Source organism: Brachyhypopomus gauderio, chromosome 8, assembly GCF_052324685.1.
Source record: "Brachyhypopomus gauderio isolate BG-103 chromosome 8, BGAUD_0.2, whole genome shotgun sequence".
Lineage (NCBI taxonomy): Eukaryota > Metazoa > Chordata > Actinopteri > Gymnotiformes > Hypopomidae > Brachyhypopomus > Brachyhypopomus gauderio.
In genome coordinates, this window is record NC_135218.1 from 19,725,125 (window position 1) to 19,743,696 (window position 18,572).

An 18,572-nucleotide genomic window follows, 5' to 3' on the forward strand; every position below is an offset into this window, starting at 1 on the left:
GGGATCCGGAGACGTTCACAAAGTGGCCAGTGGAGCGCCAGTCTCATCCACCACCCAGTCTGACATTTGCACTGCAGTTTCATACCATTTATTTGGTGTCTGTAACAACGATAATTATTGGGTTTACTAACTCAGTGTAGTTTAGTCATTTTCTAAATGTAATTTATGTAATTTTAAGTTAGATATAGCATCCAGTTACAATGGGTTTGTAAAGCAGTAAAGATTAATGATGAAGAACTACAATAATAAACAACCACTGTATTATTCCAGGAGACAGTTATTTTAAACTGTAAACATTAATTCATTAAGCCCACACGACACAAAAAGAGCTTTCTGATTTCCAACACAACTTTAATTATAATTTTCCAAGTGTTATACAAAGCAGTCTGTCTGTACAGATCAAGGAGACATTTAAAACAATTCAGTACCAGGAAAGTGCAAAAAATAAAATTAAGACAAATAAAAACCATGCTGTACATGTCATAAGGTATTTATAAATAAGCACAACACACATCCACTGGTGACTGATTAAAGTCACTGAATCACAGATCTGATATGATAAATTCTGATTAAGTCTGATTGGCTGTTTTTTTTTTATTTTTGGATCCTATTCAGTTTTTCCTGCTCTGCTGAATGCTGCTGTGTAGGATCACAGCTCAGACTGCTGAGACACGCCCGCATCACGCCCGCATCACACGAGCCAGAATCATAGAAGGAAGAGAAGATCAAAGGCACTCTTATCTGCTCACAGATGATTTTAAATTATTTAAGACAAAACAACCGACCCATCTGAAGCTTCTCCACCAGACAGCAGACATTAATCTCCACAATTGGACTGTCCAGGTGTTAATTACACTGGTGCCAGGGACAGGAAGCACTTTGTCAGCAAATAAAATAAACAAAAAAATCTCTTCCAGGCCACACCCAATGCTAACCTGTGACTTCATCTTTGAACTTTGACCCAAGCACCACATCACCCTGCAGCAGTTCAATGCTTTCAGCAACATCATCGGGGCTGTTACAGAATTTGGCATTAATAGGACATGTCAGTGATGACCACACCCAACACAGCCACAAAAATAAAGCACAACTCTATCATTCAATTCTTTACTCAGACGTCAAAGTACAGACTAAGTGTGTAGACTAATACACAAACACAGACTGAATAAACACATCTGCTTAGCAGACATTCAAAGTTCACAATCTCGCACAACACACCCATCCAATCCTACCTCCTGACCTCTTAAAAGATTACCTGTATAAGGGAGGCAAACACAAACCCCTCAGTAACTGAGTATTCTCTAGAAGGCCCAGGAGGTTCCTGCATAGTAAACTGTGACTGAATGGCTTGGACATAAGGAAGAGGAGGAGTCACCCATAGCACCTCCCACAACGCCTGTAGAAGCAACTACAGATACCTGTGTGTTACACGAGTGTTACGACGCCCCTGTGTGTTACACGAGTGTTATGCTGTCCCTACAGAGTGCCCTGGTCAGGAAGACTGAAGAGTATTGGTCAGTCACTGCAGTAGAGTGGAATGTACCATTATCAGTCATTTGTTGGGAGAGTCATATTGCTTACAGTTAGTAATAATAAAGCCCTTCGAGACCTCCCCCTATGATATGAGCTGTAGTGTATTCCTAAAGCATTACAAACAGAAAGATTACATGTAGTTTTGAGACTTCAATTAAATCCACAACATTAAAAATCACTGATCAATCTTCATTTAAATAAATAATCTATAATTCAAGTAAAAAAAAAACACATTCAACAGTTGGTCGCAAAACATCTGCACACATACACACACACACACACGTGCAAAACTGCCATCTCAGCCTTGGAATAAACACACACTGTGTAATGCGTGCTTTCTCTGTGTTGGTCAGAACTTTTCGATCTCATCTGCACATTTATCTTTCCTGTACAGATTATAAAATAATGAATATGAGAGTGTGAGTGTGTGTGTGTGTGTGTGTGTGACAGCACAGCATAAAAAACAAAGGCCTCTGACAATTAAATGAAATATTTAAAATGCACACACACACACACACACACACACACACACACACACACACACACACACACACACACACACACACACACACACAGAAAGTGATTCAAATCAAACACACAATCTCCAGTCTTGCAGTGGGCAGTGTTGATGAAGGCTACAGGGTGAGTGGCTGGGGGGTGGGGGTATGTTCAGGGTGGAGGGGGGGGGATGTTGGGGCGGTGTTCAGGGTGGAGGGGGGGGATGTTGGGGGTGGTGTTCAGGGTGGAGAGGGGGGATGTTGGGGCGGTGTTCAGGGTGGAGAGAGGGGGTGTTGGGGGTGGTGTTCAGGGTGGAGAGAGGGGGTGTTGGGGGCGGTGTTCAGGGTGGAGAGAGGGGGTGTTGGGGGTGGTCTTCAGGGTGGAGAATACAACACATGTAGTTGGACAGCAGGGCCAGTCCAACCTCTGCTCCATAACTACCATCACATCACAACACCCTACATACACAACAACATACAAAACTGAACACTGAACTACACAAGAGGCTGATGGCCCCTCCACACACACTGCTCCCTGACTGGAAGGTTGTGGTGACCGAGTGCAGAGGGTTAATCAGGCAGTGGAGCGGGGTCTTGTTTGGGATACTCCGTCTCTCCCGATGAGATTTGGGTCATACGCTTACTGGAGCCCCAGAATTTCCTTGTGATTTGGCCAGAACGCATCTAAGAAGAGGAAAGAGAGGAAAGGAGAGGAGAGTGGAGGGGAGGAGAAATAGATAGAGTAGTGAGAGTCAACAAATTAAATGATGTTTTTTTAAGCTAAAACCATCAGTATTTCTGAGGAGAGGGGTGTGGAGGGGAGGAGAGAGGAGGAGAGGAGAGGGGAGGAGAGGGGTGTGGAGGGGAGGAGAGGGGTGTGGAGGGGAGGGCAGGGGTGTGGAGGGGAGGAGAGGGGTGTGGAGGGGAGGGCAGGGGTGTGGAGGGGAGGAGAGAGGAGGAGAGGAGAGGGGAGGAGACGGGTGTGGAGGGGAGGAGAGGGGTGTGGAGGGGAGGGCAGGGGTGTGGAGGGGAGGAGAGGGGTGTGGAGGGGAGGAGAGGGGTGTGGAGGGGTGTGGAGGGGAGGAGAGAGGAGGAGAGGAGAGGGGAGGAGAGGGGTGTGGAGGGGAGGGCAGGGGTGTGGAGGGGAGGAGAGGGGTGTGGAGGGGAGGGCAGGGGTGTGGAGGGGAGGAGAGGGGTGTGGAGGGGAGGAGAGGGGTGTGGAGGGGAGGAGAGGGGTGTGGAGGGGAGGGCAGGGGTGTGGAGGGGAGGAGACGGGTGTGGAGGGGAGGGCAGGGGTGTGGAGGGGAGGAGAGGGGTGTGGAGGGGAGGAGAGGGGTGTGGAGGGGAGGGCAGGGGTGTGGAGGGGAGGAGACGGGTGTGGAGGGGAGGAGAGGGGTGTGGAGGGGTGTGGGCCTCACTAGAGGCCCCTCCATCCTCTGGGTAATGTAGTTCCTGAGGGGATCCCTTACCTCAGCAGGCTTGCCCACTCCCACCACGATTAGCTTCCCGTCCTGCAGCCCAACCAGGATGTGTGACTGCTCCTTCGTCACCGACACACACCGGATAGGCTTACGCATCGCCACGGGAGACGCACACAGTGACAGGCTGTCATGGTAACCAAAAGAAACAGAGTTATCAGAAAATACTTTATCAGTTATCAATATATCAATATAACTGTTGCTGAAAATGTAGACTGAGGGGGAGAAAGAGAAGAGGGTGGAGGAGAAGAGAGGAGAGAGGAGGAGAAGAGAAGAGAAGAGGGGATTACCTGTAGAGATCTCTGATGGACAGGCAGCCCTGTTCACTGCCCATGACTATGTACTCTCCCGACACACACATGTCAGTCACCTGCTCCTTCAGAGGTTCACTGCCCAGGTGCTTCCCATTCACAGAGTACAGGTGTAGTGCATTCTTATCCTTACACACACACACACACACACACACACACACACACACACACACACACCATTAGAACTACACTTCAGCCCAGTGAGTCAATAATTAGTATTAATGGCAGCTGTGAATTTTATCTGTGAGTTATATCTCTGTGTGAGAGCTTGTCACATTTAATAACCAGAAGTACAACCACATGTTTGTTACATAGCAAACATATATCTACTTGGTTGTGTATACATTTGTCTACTGTGTAGTGTGCATGTGTGTGTATATTTATGTGTCCTCTGTGTGTATATACGTGTGTGCGTACGCACGTGTTTGTGTGTGCATGTATGTGTATATACATGTGTATACACACACACACACACACACACACGTGTGTGTAGGTGTACGTGTGTGTATGTATAAGTGTGTATTCGTGGGTGTGTGTGTGTATACGTGTGTACGTGTGTGTGCTTGTACGCGCGTGTTCGCTACCTTGAGCGTGGTTTTGCCCTCCACACAGGTGTGCACCACCACATGCCCCTCCCAGGACACGGCCAGGTGTGTGATGGAAGCAGGTAGAGCGCTGTCACAGCGTGGCCTCAGCACACGCATGCACTGTCCCCTCCGCACCGTGTGAATGATCACAGTGCCGTCCTGCACGCACGTGCACCAACACACCCGTCACTTCACCACCACCTCACCACCGTGCACCAGTACAATGAAAATGCTCCAGTTTAGTACCATTAACAATGATGTTTTTAGTTGATACAGTGAGGCACCTTAAACTCATTCACACACAGCCTTGCCACGCTACCTACTGCCTTCTTAAAGAATGTGTTTCACCCAATACAAGAGGACACTGAAGGAACAGACTAGCTGCTTACTTAGATGTGAAAACTACACTCTGAAGAGCTGGTGTGTAGTGTAGTGTACCAATAGGCACATCAAATCAGTAACTAAGTCAACCTTTCATCATCTAAGAACATCAATAAGGGTTGATTACTGTAACAGGACGTTAAAGACAAACAGATTCAGTGGATTGAAAAGGTGATCGCATCACTCCCAGAACCAGTATGTATATAGCCAGTATGCCAGTGGCTACCATTACAGTATACAGTAGGTCTGACTGAAGGTATGATTACTGGTTTCTGAATCTCAATGTTGTAAGACAAGTGAACCCATGTGATGTGTGTGTGTGTGTGTGTGTTACCCGTGCTCCTGACACAGCCATGTCCAGCTCTGTACTGATGCTCACGATCACGACCTCATCAGTGTGGCCGTAGAGCACCTGTAACGGTTTAGGACTCACACCCACTGGGGCTCCACCCTGCACACACACGCGCGCACACACACACACATACGCGCACACACAACACACACACACACAACGCACACGCATGCACACACATGCACACACACTGTATTAAAACTTTAAAAACACACAAAGCCCAGTCTCACACACATATTTGGCTCATAAATCCCTCCATTTGTTGTTTATTTGTTGGACATGAATCTGTGGATTTGATTTTGAATACAATTGCCACTCTTAGCATCAGCCTATGCTCAATCACTCAAGATGAAGTTAAATGGGTTATCAGACTTAAATAACAGCAACAGCAGTCAGTGTACATCTCTCTGTCACAGGAGGATTTGCACTGTGCTGCTGTGGGCTGGTGCAGCCCGTCTGTGTCATTACACTCCACATGTCTGGAGCTCAGCTGGAACCCAGCTGCTGGGCCTGGAACTGGATGGACACATGGGGGTGTTCTACTGCCCCACACTGAACCTGCCACATGTTCTACTGCCCCATGGTGCACATGGCCTGCGTTCTACTGGCCCCCTCACCTGCTGTAGCACCTGCCACACCATGCAGGTTGTGTCCCTGGAGCCCGATATCAGGTGGATCCCACAGTGGTCCGTGGCTAGACAGGTCACTATATCTGCAAGAGAGGAACACAAACATATATACACATACACACAAATACAAAAACAGAGTGTGCGCAGGTGTGTATGTGTGTGTATATATATATATCAGTAGCGAACCGTGACCATTAAACCTGGGCCCGCTACCTTCCCCCCCCCCCAAATTTTTTTTTCCTCTCCTAATAAACTGCAATAAAGAATAAAGAAAAAACCGAGATGACAGTATAGTTTTAGAAACGCAATAAACAATAACATTTGTACTGTACTAGATAACTTGTTAAGCAAAATAAGTTTCCAAACAAATTAAGTTTTCACAGCTCCGTGGTCCTCGGAAGCGGAATATGTAAATGAGGACGTCAAAGGACTAAATCGAAACTAACTAGCGGTGGTGCTAACAACAGCTAGCATCGCCACAGCGGGCAAAAATTATCATACAGTTAAGCACGCCCACTAAGAGGGAAGATATGATTGGTCAATTTTACTGTCATTTGAAAGTGGTATTGCGCTGAATTATAACTGCCAGGCCCTCTGTAAACGAACAGCGGGCATCACAGTCCTGATAGGGGGAGACACAGGCTCATAGGCTTCCACTTAACCCCTCACCTTCCAACACAGATTAAATAGACATGGGTGAATAATTTATTTGCTTACATTTTAGATGTCGATTGTAAAACATTGGAGAGTAACATTGCAGTCGGAGCCTACAATACCAGCATCGCTGCTCCGACACGGAATGAAAGCCTGGCGTTCATCAACAGACATTTACAGTGACAATATCATAACCCAGAACTTTCATTTTTACCTTTACTTAGTCTGATTGTGTGATTTGTGTGTGACTTGTGTATTTGTCTGTATTTTGTGTAATCTGTGTGTTAACGGGCCGCCCAATGGAGGATGGGTTCCCTTTTGAGTCTTGGTTCTCCCGAGGTTTCTTCCTATTCCCCACCATCATAGGGAGTTTTTCCTCGCCACTGTCGCCCTTGGCTTGCTCATTAGGGTTCTGGACCCATAGTATTGTTAACCTTGTAAACCCTGTAAGGCGCTTTGTGACAACATGTGTTGTGAAAAGCGCTATACAAATAAACTTTGATTGATTGATTGATTGAAAACTGTAAGTAGATCAAATAAAATTGGATAATTATATATATAATGTTTTAAGAATATTTTAGGCCCTCTGAGAGGGCGTAGAGGGCCCTGACGGTTCCCCACTGATATATATATCAGTTGATGTGTGTGTGTGTGTGTGTGTGTGTGTGTGTGTGTGTGTGTGTGTGTGTGTGTGTGGCGTGTGATTACCCATGTGTCTGATGTGATGTCCTATGGTTTTGGCCTTGAGTAGTGAAGTCACTCTCAGACTGTTGTCCCAGTGGCCCCCACTGAACAGCAACTTCCCATCATGAGAAACCACAAACAACTTGGCAGTGACCTCCACCTCCGGAGAGAAGGGACCAGTCAGGAAACGCTGTGTCCTAGAGAGAGAGGAAGGGAAGGAGGGAGGAGGGAGAGAGAGGAAGAATGAGAGAGAGAGAAAGAGAGAGAGGGAAGGAGGGAGGAGGGAGAGAGAGAGAGAGAGAGAGAGGGAGGGAGGGAGAGAGAGAGAAGGAGAGAGGAAGAGCGAGAGAGAGAGAGAGAGAGAGAGGGAGGGAGAGAGAGAGAAGGAGAGGAAGAGAGAGAGAGGAAGAGAGAGAGGGAAGGGGAGGGAGAGGGAGGGAGAGAGAGAGAGAGAGAGAGAGAAGGAGAGAGGAAGAGAGAGAGGGGGAGAGAGAGGAAAGCAGGTCATTAAAGTCCTGCTGGTGGATAACCCAGCAGTAGACATGAGCAGGACGGTTCTGTGGGGAACCCTGACTTGGTGCTGGAGACGGTGGGATCCTTGATGAAGGTGAAGTAGTTCATGATGTTCCTGTCGTACGGCAGCCAGGAGTGAGTCCCCATCAGGCCGTTCTGACTCACGCTCACCTGAAACACGAACAACACCTGTTTCCTATGGCAACTCGCGCAATCATACAATTGGCACTCAACAGATTTTTAAATGCATGTTTCCAGCTATTGCTAAAGAAGGAGTGAACATAGAAATTGAATCGCGTAAATAATGTAACATGAATGTGTGGGTTCCCAGGGGTACTGTAAGTATAGCACATCTGTCCATCGTACTCAAACCGGACGGGCTTCTCGCTAAATCCACATTTGGCGCAAAAACAAAATTCTCCGTGAAGGTGTTCGTCTTGGTTACCCGCTTCTTCCCCCACAGATACAGACTGTCATAGGATGGCTCTCGCTTTCCATTGTGAACTTTGACGCAAAAACTGTTCCAGACTGTTCTGCCCCCCGATTGAACACGCCTCTCACTGCTCACTGTCTGTGTCACCTCCAATGCTTATATGTACTATGGGGATTTTGTCTCCTTCCTAATGTTATCTCTCCATCGTTCCCCCATCACGGTGCTTCACACTGAGGCCCCAGAGGAACGTATTTCGTTGCCTTGTACTTGACAATGTGCAACGACATTAAAGTTGAATCTAATCATTAAATCATTTGCCAGTCACATCAGGTTAGTGCTTAGCTAGTTCATGAACATTTAGCTAGCTAACTGTGTAATGTGTAGTTTGTTATTAACCAGATTTAACTTGATATAGTGTTAGATCATTATGTATGATGTCACAGTAGGTGTGAGTCCTTTTTAGACTGTATCATTATGTATGATGTCACAGTAGGTGTGAGTCCTTGTTAAGACTGTATCATTATGTATGATGTCACAGTGGGTGCGAGTCCTTGTTAAGACTGTATCATTATGTATGATGTCACAGTAGGTGGGAGTCCTTGTTAAGACTGTATCATTATGTATGATGTCACAGTAGGTGCGAGTCCTTGTTAAGACTGTATCATTATGTATGATGTCACAGTAGGTGGGAGTCCTTGTTAAGACTGTATCATTATGTATGATGTCACAGTAGGTGGGAGTCCTTGTTAAGACTATCATTATGTATGATGTCACAGTAGGTGTACTGTACGAACTGTATGAATGGACTTCAGCAGAGCTGCTGCGTGCCAGGCATGGCTAATCATCTCCAGACTCACCAGTGTGTCGGGACTGCCCTGGGAGATAAAGGAGTGGGACTGGTTCTTGGGTACGAGGGCTTTCACCAGTGCGACATCATCACTGATTCCCTACACAGTTCAAAACCACCATTACTGCTCCACTCCAGTATGTCAGATGTGGCCAAACACGCCATATTAATATAAAACATTAATCTACTTATCTATATAATCATGTAGTAAAACAGTGATTCTACAGACACACAGACATTAAGTTACCTCCACAAAGAAGGACTTCAGCTCAGTGAGATGCTCGAAGATGTTCAGAGGGCAGGTGTCTCCTCGAACTTTCTTCTTCTCCAGCTCCTCCCTGGACAGGCGTACAGGATGGGGCTCCTAAACCCACCAACACAAAAGAGCCCTTTAGAAGTACCACCCTACAATGCTCTTGGGTTAAATAATTTGTGGTGTGGTTATATCGTCATGAACATTCTAGAGACTTGCCAAGACCTCCACACAGAAACAAGCCCACAAGCTCAGTGTTTGGGTTTACTGGTGTGTGTGTGTGTGTGTGTGTGTGTAGGACTGGTATGTGGCACTGGTGTGTGAAGTTGTGAGGAATACAGTTGTGTAACCTTCAACAGTTGGCATGGAGTCTGGCCGAAGTTGCTGATCATTCCTTCTAAAGCCTTCCTCTCCTTCTCATCCACAACAGCATCCAGATCTACAGCACCTATAAACACACAGCAGTGTCCATGAGACACCAACAACACACCCCTGTTACAGACACACAACAAACACCTACAACACATCCCTGTTACAGATACACAACAAACACCTACAACACACCCCTGTTCCAGACACACAACAAACACCAACAACACACCCCTGTTACAGACACACAACAAACACCAACAACACACCCCTGTTACAGACACACAACAAACACCTACAACACATCCCTGTTACAGATACACAACAAACACCTACAACACACCCCTGTTCCAGACACACAACAAACACCAACAACACACCCCTGTTACAGACACACAACAAACACCAACAACACACCCCTGTTACAGACACACAACAAACACCTACAACACACCCCTATTACAGATACACAACAAACACCTACAACACACCCCTGTTCCAGACACACAACAAACACCAACAACACACCCCTGTTACAGACACACAACAAACACCAACAACACATCCCTGTTACAGACACACAACAAACACCTACAACACACCCCTGTTACAGACACACAACAAACCCCTACAACACACCCCTGTTACAGATACACAACAAACACCTACAACACATCCCTGTTACAGACACACAACAAACACCTACAACACATCCCTGTTACAGACACACAACAAACACCTACAACACACCCCTGTTACAGACACACAACAAACACCTACAACACACCCCTGTTACAGACACACAACAAACCCCTACAACACACCCCTATTACAGATACACAACAAACACCTACAACACACCCCTGTTCCAGACACACAACAAACACCTACAACACACCCCTGTTAGACACACAACAAACCCCTACAACACACCCCTATTACAGATACACAACAAACACCTACAACACACCCCTGTTACAGCCACACAACAAACCCCTACAACACACCCCTATTACAGATACACAACAAACACCTACAACACACCCGTTACAGACACACAACAAACCCCTACAACACACCCCTATTACAGATACACAACACCTACAACACACCCCTGTTCCAGACACACAACAAACACCTACAACACACCCCTGTTACAGACACACAACAAACACCTACAACACACCCCTGTTACAGACACACAACAAACACCTACAACACACCCCTGTTCCAGACACACAACAAACACCTACAACACACCCCTGTTACAGACACACAACAAACACCTACAACACACCCCTGTTACAGACACACAACAAACCCCTACAACGCACCCCTATTACAGATACACAACAAACACCTACAACACACCCCTGTTACAGACACACAACAAACCCCTACAACACACCCCTATTGCAGATACACAACAAACACCTACAACACACCCCTGTTCCAGACACACAACAAACACCTACAACACATCCCTCTTACAGACACACAACAAACACCTACAACACACCCCTATTGCAGATACACAACAAACACCTACAACACACCCCTGTTCCAGACACACAACAAACACCTACAACACATCCCTCTTACAGACACACAACAAACACCTACAACACACCCCTGTTCCAGACACACAACAAACACCTACAACACACCCCTGTTACAGACACACAACAAACACCGACAACACACCCCTGTTACAGACACACAACAAACACCTACAACACACCCCTGTTACAGATACACAACAAACACCTACAACACACCCCTGTTACAGACACACAACAAACACCTACAACACACCCCTGTTAGACACACAACAAACACCTACAACACACCCTGTTACAGATACACAACAAATACCTACAACACACCCCTATTGCAGATACACAACAAACACCTACAACACACCCCTGTTCCAGACACACAACAAACACCTACAACACATCCCTCTTACAGACACACAACAAACACCTACAACACACCCCTGTTCCAGACACACAACAAACACCTACAACACACCCCTGTTACAGACACACAACAAACACCGACAACACACCCCTGTTACAGACACACAACAAACACCTACAACACACCCCTGTTACAGATACACAACAAACACCTACAACACACCCCTGTTACAGACACACAACAAACACCTACAACACACCCCTGTTAGACACACAACAAACACCTACAACACACCCTGTTACAGATACACAACAAATACCTACAACACACCCCTGTTACAGACACACAACAAACACCTACAACACACCCTGTTACAGATACACATCACACACCCACAACACACCCGTTACAAATACACAACAAACACCTACAACACACCCCTGTTCCAGATACACAACACCTACAACACACCCCTGTTGCAGACACACAACAGACACACAACAAACACCTACAACACACCCCTGTAGCAGACACACAACAAACACCTACAACACATCTACCAATGTTCTTCATAACCTGACACATTTTGCAGGTGCTGCATAGTGTAGTGTGGAAAAACAGCCAAAGTTTTGTTCTGAAGTCTCTCTCTCACAGTTCATACTGAACATTTTAATAAAAATCACTTTGCCTCATTCTGCCTGTGAGGTATAAATTTAAATTCCTTATTTATACAATATAAATAATAAATTTTATTACTCTGTATAATCATATCAAGGACTTGCATTTGAAATGTACACATATTACGCTCCATATCCCTGGCATTCTACATGACAAATTCTATGTTTCCCAGAGTTATGTTAGAACATTAGTGTGCAGGATCATCGGCGTGTCTCATTGCGGTGATCAGGGGTGATCAGGGGTGATTAGGGGTGATTAGGGGTGATCAGGGGTGATCAGCTCTCCCACCTTCGTATGTGCAGTAGTAGAAGACATTGAGAGCCTCCACTGCCGCTGCTCCTCTCTGCTTATATCCGAAGATCAGATCGATCCACTCGTGCAGGTGCGCAGACACGTACTCCGATTCCTTTTCATGAGGGGCAGGCATGCGCACACACACACACACACACACACACACACACACACACACACACACATGACCCTTATGAAAGATTCTTTAAATTATTTATTTTATATTGTTTTTTTCAACACATACATAATTATGTTGTAGTGTAACAAAAAGAGGAGGAAAAGGTTGTGAGGACCATGTAGGCAGTGTAGAGCCCCTGTGGGCAGTGTAGAGCCCCTGTGGGCAGTGTAGAGCCCCTGTAGGCAGTGTAGAGCCCCTGTAGGCAGTGTAGAGCCCCTGTGGGCAGTGTAGAGTCCCTGTGGGCAGTGTAGAGTCCCTGTAGGCAGTGTAGAGCCCCTGTAGGCAGTGTAGAGCCCCTGTGGGCAGTGTAGAGCCCCTGTGGGCAGTGTAGAGCCTCTGTGGGCAGTGTAGAGCCCCTGTGGGCAGTGTAGAGCCCCTGTAGGCAGTGTAGAGCCCCTGTGGGCAGTGTAGAGCCCCTGTGGGCAGTGTAGAGCCCCTGTGGGCAGTATAGTGCCCCTGTAGGCAGTGTAGAGCCCCTGTGGGCAGTATAGTGCCCCTGTAGGCAGTGTAGAGCCCCTGTGGGCAGTATAGTGCCTCTGTAGGCAGTGTAGAGCCCCTGTGGGCAGTGTAGAGCCCCTGTGGGCAGTGTAGAGCCCCTGTAGGCAGTGTAGAGCCCCTGTGGGCAGTGTAGAGCCCCTGTGGGCAGTATAGTGCCCCTGTAGGCAGTATAGTGCCCCTGTGGGCAGTATAGTGCCCCTGTGGGCAGTATAGTGCCCCTGTGGGCAGTATAGTGCCCCTGTAGGCAGTGTAGAGCTCCTGTGGGCAGTATAGTGCCTCTGTAGGCAGTGTAGAGCCCCTGTGGGCAGTGTAGAGCCCCTGTAGGCAGTATTGTGCCCCTGTAGGCAGTATTGTGCCCCTGTAGGCAGTATAGTGCCCCTGTAGGCAGTATAGTGCCCCTGTGGGCAGTGTAGAGCCCCTGTGGGCAGTGTAGTGCCCCTGTGGGCAGTGTAGAGCCCCTGTGGGCAGTGTAGAGCCCCTGTAGGCAGTGTAGAGCCCCTGTGGGCAGTGTAGAGTCCCTGTGGGCAGTGTAGAGCCCCTGTGGGCAGTGTAGTGCCCCTGTGGGCAGTGTAGTGCCCCTGTGGGCAGTGTAGAGCCCCTGTGGGCAGTGTAGAGCCCCTGTGGGCAGTGTAGAGCCCCTGTAGGCAGTGTAGAGCCCCTGTAGGCAGTGTAGAGCCCCTGTGGGCAGTGTAGAGCCCCTGTGGGCAGTGTAGAGCCCCTGTAGGCAGTGTAGAGCCCCTGTGGGCAGTATAGTGCCCCTGTAGGCAGTGTAGAGCCCCTGTGGGCAGTATAGTGCCCCTGTAGGCAGTGTAGAGCCCCTGTGGGCAGTGTAGAGCCCCTGTAGGCAGTATTGTGCCCCTGTAGGCAGTGTAGAGCCCCTGTGGGCAGTGTAGAGCCCCTGTAGGCAGTATTGTGCCCCTGTAGGCAGTATAGTGCCCCTGTGGGCAGTGTAGAGCCCCTGTGGGCAGTGTAGAGCCCCTGTGGGCAGTATAGTGCCCCTGTGGGCAGTGTAGAGCCCCTGTGGGCAGTGTAGAGCCCCTGTGGAGAGCCCTTTTGAGCTCTTTCGACCTTTGTTCTTCGACCTTTGTTTTGTGTGATTCTTTGTGTAATCCATTTTGACCTTTCAGGAACTAGTGCTGATGGAGAATTAGGTTGGAGGCCAGTTTGTAGCAAAGTCGATGGCTGTGTTCGAAATAGCCTACATACTACATACTGCATATACTGGATACTGCATACTGTTCCACGTAGTAGTATACAGTATAGTTTCCAGTATGCATACTACGGGGTCACATGAACGTAGCGTTGCATGATGGGATGCAGTACACTACGAGGATAGCTCTGTTCACATACTGGAATATTACTGGAAAAGTAGTATGTCATCTGGGGATGTTTCACGTACTGGAAAAATTATTTTTATTCGCATACTGCATACTGATTTGGGGCCCAAGCAGTACGCCAGTAGTATGTAGTAGGCTATTCCAAACACAGCCTATATCTGACTGACAGAAACACCAAACCAAGTTTCACCCTTTATGGTGTTGTTCAATTCAAGCCTTCAGACGCATTTCAGATTAGGAGGCCTAACCTTAACCCCTAACCCTAACCCCTAATCCCCAACCCTAATGCTGTGAGGCGGGGAGGCAGCAGGGGGTAATGAGGTCATCAACAGGAGACCCACTAGTGCTTTGCGATGCTTGTAAATGAAGTCCTCTGGAGACCTGGCCCATTTGGGTAGGATGACATCATTAACTTGCTCCTTAGAGAGCTGCAATTTACCAAGGTCAAAACCTGAGAGGGATGGAGAGAGAGAGAGGAGAGAGAGGGAGGTAGGGAGAAAGAGAAACAGACAGAGGGGGGGGAGAGAATATTTATTGGGGGAGAAAAAATAAACAGGGTTCATATACCTTAGTTAGTTATATTAGTTACACATTTACTTAGATCTGTGCTTGAAATATGATCTATCAATTTTAATGCTATCTTTTCAATTTGAATCAATAATTCAAATGAATCAAAAGAGAAGGTAACTGAACTGCCACTGTGAATGTAAAATGTTCTAAAATAAACCTGCCTGACCTCATATCCACAGCTCAGCCCACTGTATACTAGTTGATACTATGTTGTTGTTGTTTTTTTGTTTTTATCTATTCTGCAATGTGGTCAGGGTCAGGGGTTAGGGGTTAGAGGTAAGGTTAGGGGTTGGGACAGAGAGTTAGGGTTTATGGTTAGGGTAAGAGGTTATGGTAATATTAGGGATTATGGTTAGGGGTTATGGCTATGGTTAGGTTAGTGGATAGAGCCATGAGCTCATTTGTCCAGTAGATGTCAGGTAGCACCTCACCGTTCTGATTCTCGAGGAACTCTGGGAAGTAGTAGAACTCTGGAATGAGTTCTTTAACATCATTAGGGTTGTCCAGAAGAGTCTGCCAGGTAGCAGGAATAGAGTGGAACTGACGATCTGCACAGTCAAACCTGAAGAAGAAAAAGTGGAGGAAAGAGACAGAGTATGTGTTCAGTGTGTACAAGACAAGAGAGGGGAGGTGGAGAGGGGAGGGGTGAAGAGGGGAGGGGTGGAGAGGGGAGTGGTGGAGTGAGGAGGGGTGGAGAGGGCTGGTCTACCTGCCGCTCTGCAGCTGAACGTGCAGTGAGGTGAAGGGCTCCACTCTCAGGAGATAGTGCATGACTCCTGCTGCATTAGAGTAGTGTGTGCCATAATGGAAACGATCGATGGTGCCTGTAGGATCCTCAAAACTCTCATATCTACACACGGACAGAGAGAGAGAGAGACTTTATTAGTATTACTGTGACGTCTGGGGCATCAGAGTGAAGAGGCAGACACAAAAGCTGAGAGGAGGGAGATTCTGATATAGGGTAATGTCAGGGTCAAAGAGGCCGGCATGGGTCAAATCCAACAAAGAGTTAAACAAACATGTTAAACATATAACAAACCAAATAACCTTAAGACTCATGGACAAGGACAAACAATGACCAGCACCAACTAGACAAAACACAAGGCTTTTCAGGGCTGGCTCGAGGGCTACCCCGCCTGCTGCCACAGGAGGGGGCTCACGAGTCAGTTTCCCCCGACAGAGATGCAATCAGCAGTGATGACCGGCAGCTGTCTCCCCTCCTATTTAGGGAAGACAGTTGCAGTGTCTCACTGCTGAGTTGTCTGATGCCACCACATGAATTCTCGCAAGTCAGCCTTTCTCTTGTTACACGTTCGCTCGCCCTTGTGTGTTCTCTCTCCAGCTCTCTAGTCTCTTGCCTTGTTCAAGTCCTTTACTTCTGCGCCCCTTCCTGGCCTTCCTCAAGTGTTCCTACACTGTTTCTCTTCCTATCCCTTTGTTATTTCTTAGGAAGATTTTTGGTTTCACGTATGTTCGCCTCTGGCTGCCAGCTTCTTCCCTGGCCTTTTGGTTTTCCCGTTTGTATTTTGTGCGTTGAGTTTTCTCCGCATTTTTACTTTGTTGTTGACACGTTGAGTTTTCTCCGTGTATTGTATTTCTCGTTTTTGCTGTATTTATTCAGCGTGTTTTCTTTTGTCTCGTTTCCCGTGCTGTTTTTACGGAGGTCTCAGTTTGTTACTTTTGTGGCTTTGCATTTGAATTTGTTGTAATTATTAAACCCCCACGATTCTTCCCTCAGTGGAAGGATCGCATCACAAGGCTTAAATACACAGGACTGAACAAGGAGCCAAATAAGACACAGGTGGGAATAATAATCATGGGCGGGGTTACAAAGGACATGGGTGTGGCAGGAGAACACATGGGAAACCAAATGATGATGACAGATAACACATGGCTACATAAACAGATATGACGGGTGAGAGCGGGACTATATGTGACAATTACATTCAATTATTATTGTTACTATTCTAATTTTTACTACTAGTATTATTACTATTATTGCTGTTAGTATTAATACTTTTATTATTACTATAAATATCAGTTATGGAACCAATGGTTTGGATGGTGCACATTTGTCATGGGAATAAAGCACCACTGAATTGAACTGAGAGAGGGAGAGGGAGTATAGAGGGAGAAATATAATGAAAGTTTTGACTATTCTGATTACATAAAAATAAAGAAAAGAGAATGAAAGAACATGAGAGGAAGAGGAGCAGGAACAGATGAAGAGCGAGAGGAAAGCCTGACTTTTCTCGGACGGCCTTGGCGTTCTTGTCGTTCAGCACAGCTATGGGTTTGGACAGGTCGCGGAACACAGACGGGTCACTCAGGTCCAGCTCCTCAGACGTGTAGTCAGACAGGACCCAGGGGAACTGACAACACAGACCAAACAGCTGATTACCGAGGGCAGCACTAACACGGCAGAATGAGTGCTGAGGAGGGGGCAGGGTATCTGGGAGGGGCATGGAATGAGGGGTGGGCGGAGACAAGGGGTGGGTGGGAACAAGAGGTGGGCGGGGCAAGAGGTGGGCGGGGCTGTACCACAGGGTATTGAGCCAGGTTGTTGTATGTCCTCCCTGCAATGGTGTTCAGCTGCATTAGGTAGTCGAAGTTGGAGATTTCCCTGTTCACCCATTTCTGCAACACAAGAAAGTTGATCTGACATTTCCATGACTGCTTCTTATTATTCTTACTATATGTAACTATATGTATTATATTCTTACTACTATATGTAACTATATGTAGTATATTCTTACTACTATATGTAACTATATGTATTATATTCTTACTAATATATATGTAACTATATGTATTATATTCTTACTACTATATGTAACTATATGTATTATATTCTTACTACTATATGTAACTATATGTATTATATTCTTACTACTATATGTAACTATATGTATTATATTCTTACTACTATATGTAACTATAAAACCCCCACATTATATCAATACATATGTATAACCTATGAACACACGTATATCATATCAACACACTACACAATAGTGCACTTGTATAAATCTTCAGTATTTTGCGTTCTGCGATAAAGAAATAAGTGAATACTACACTGGTACTGTCAAGACTTTAATATGACTGCTTTATGAAACTGTTTATTTCTCCAAGCTAAATGACCTTTGATCTCTGACCTGGGTAAGGCCGGAGGCCTTGAGAAGCTCCTGGGGCGATCGAGTGCCGTGGAGAGAGAGAGAACACAGCAGAAGCATCCGATTGTACACCTTATTACGCACCTGTCAATCAAACACATCATCATGATAACACACCAACCAATCAAACACAATGTCATGATAACACACCAACCAATCAAACATAGACAGAACAACAAATGAAGACAGGAAGACAGAGAGTGAGAAAGAGATTAACGGAAAGGAATGGGGGAGAAAGAGAGAGTGAGAGAGAGAGAAGAGAAGACAGTGAGAAGAGTTTGTGAAAGTGAGAAGGGTTTTGAGAGAGAGTGAGAAAGTGAGAGAGAGAGTGTGTGTGAGAGAGAGAGAGAGAGAAAAAGAAATGGGAAGAAGTGGGGGAAAAAGAGCAGGACTAGAGTGGACA

The 18,572-nt window shown here is 46.5% G+C and overlaps 1 protein-coding gene across 3 annotated transcripts in view; it reads right to left on the minus strand.

Annotated features, from left to right (window-relative positions):
- Positions 1 to 327: 327 nt before the first annotated feature.
- Positions 328 to 18,572, minus strand: part of nbeal1 (neurobeachin-like 1) — a 56,151-nt gene continuing 37,906 nt past the window's right edge. For all 3 annotated transcript variants that reach the window (XM_077015164.1, XM_077015163.1, XM_077015162.1), the window contains 18 exons: positions 18,152 to 18,253; positions 17,538 to 17,633; positions 17,244 to 17,368; positions 15,706 to 15,846; positions 15,428 to 15,558; positions 14,768 to 14,877; positions 12,411 to 12,528; positions 9,503 to 9,600; positions 9,147 to 9,263; positions 8,910 to 8,999; positions 7,681 to 7,790; positions 7,131 to 7,303; positions 5,757 to 5,851; positions 5,122 to 5,238; positions 4,404 to 4,565; positions 3,799 to 3,947; positions 3,500 to 3,635; positions 328 to 2,714 (listed from right to left, as the gene is read on the minus strand). In XM_077015164.1, coding sequence (XP_076871279.1) covers positions 2,601 to 2,714; positions 3,500 to 3,635; positions 3,799 to 3,947; positions 4,404 to 4,565; positions 5,122 to 5,238; positions 5,757 to 5,851; positions 7,131 to 7,303; positions 7,681 to 7,790; positions 8,910 to 8,999; positions 9,147 to 9,263; positions 9,503 to 9,600; positions 12,411 to 12,528; positions 14,768 to 14,877; positions 15,428 to 15,558; positions 15,706 to 15,846; positions 17,244 to 17,368; positions 17,538 to 17,633; positions 18,152 to 18,253 — 2,184 coding nt within the window. In that variant the 3' untranslated portion in view covers positions 328 to 2,600. The remainder of the gene's footprint in view (positions 2,715 to 3,499; positions 3,636 to 3,798; positions 3,948 to 4,403; positions 4,566 to 5,121; positions 5,239 to 5,756; positions 5,852 to 7,130; positions 7,304 to 7,680; positions 7,791 to 8,909; positions 9,000 to 9,146; positions 9,264 to 9,502; positions 9,601 to 12,410; positions 12,529 to 14,767; positions 14,878 to 15,427; positions 15,559 to 15,705; positions 15,847 to 17,243; positions 17,369 to 17,537; positions 17,634 to 18,151; positions 18,254 to 18,572) is intronic.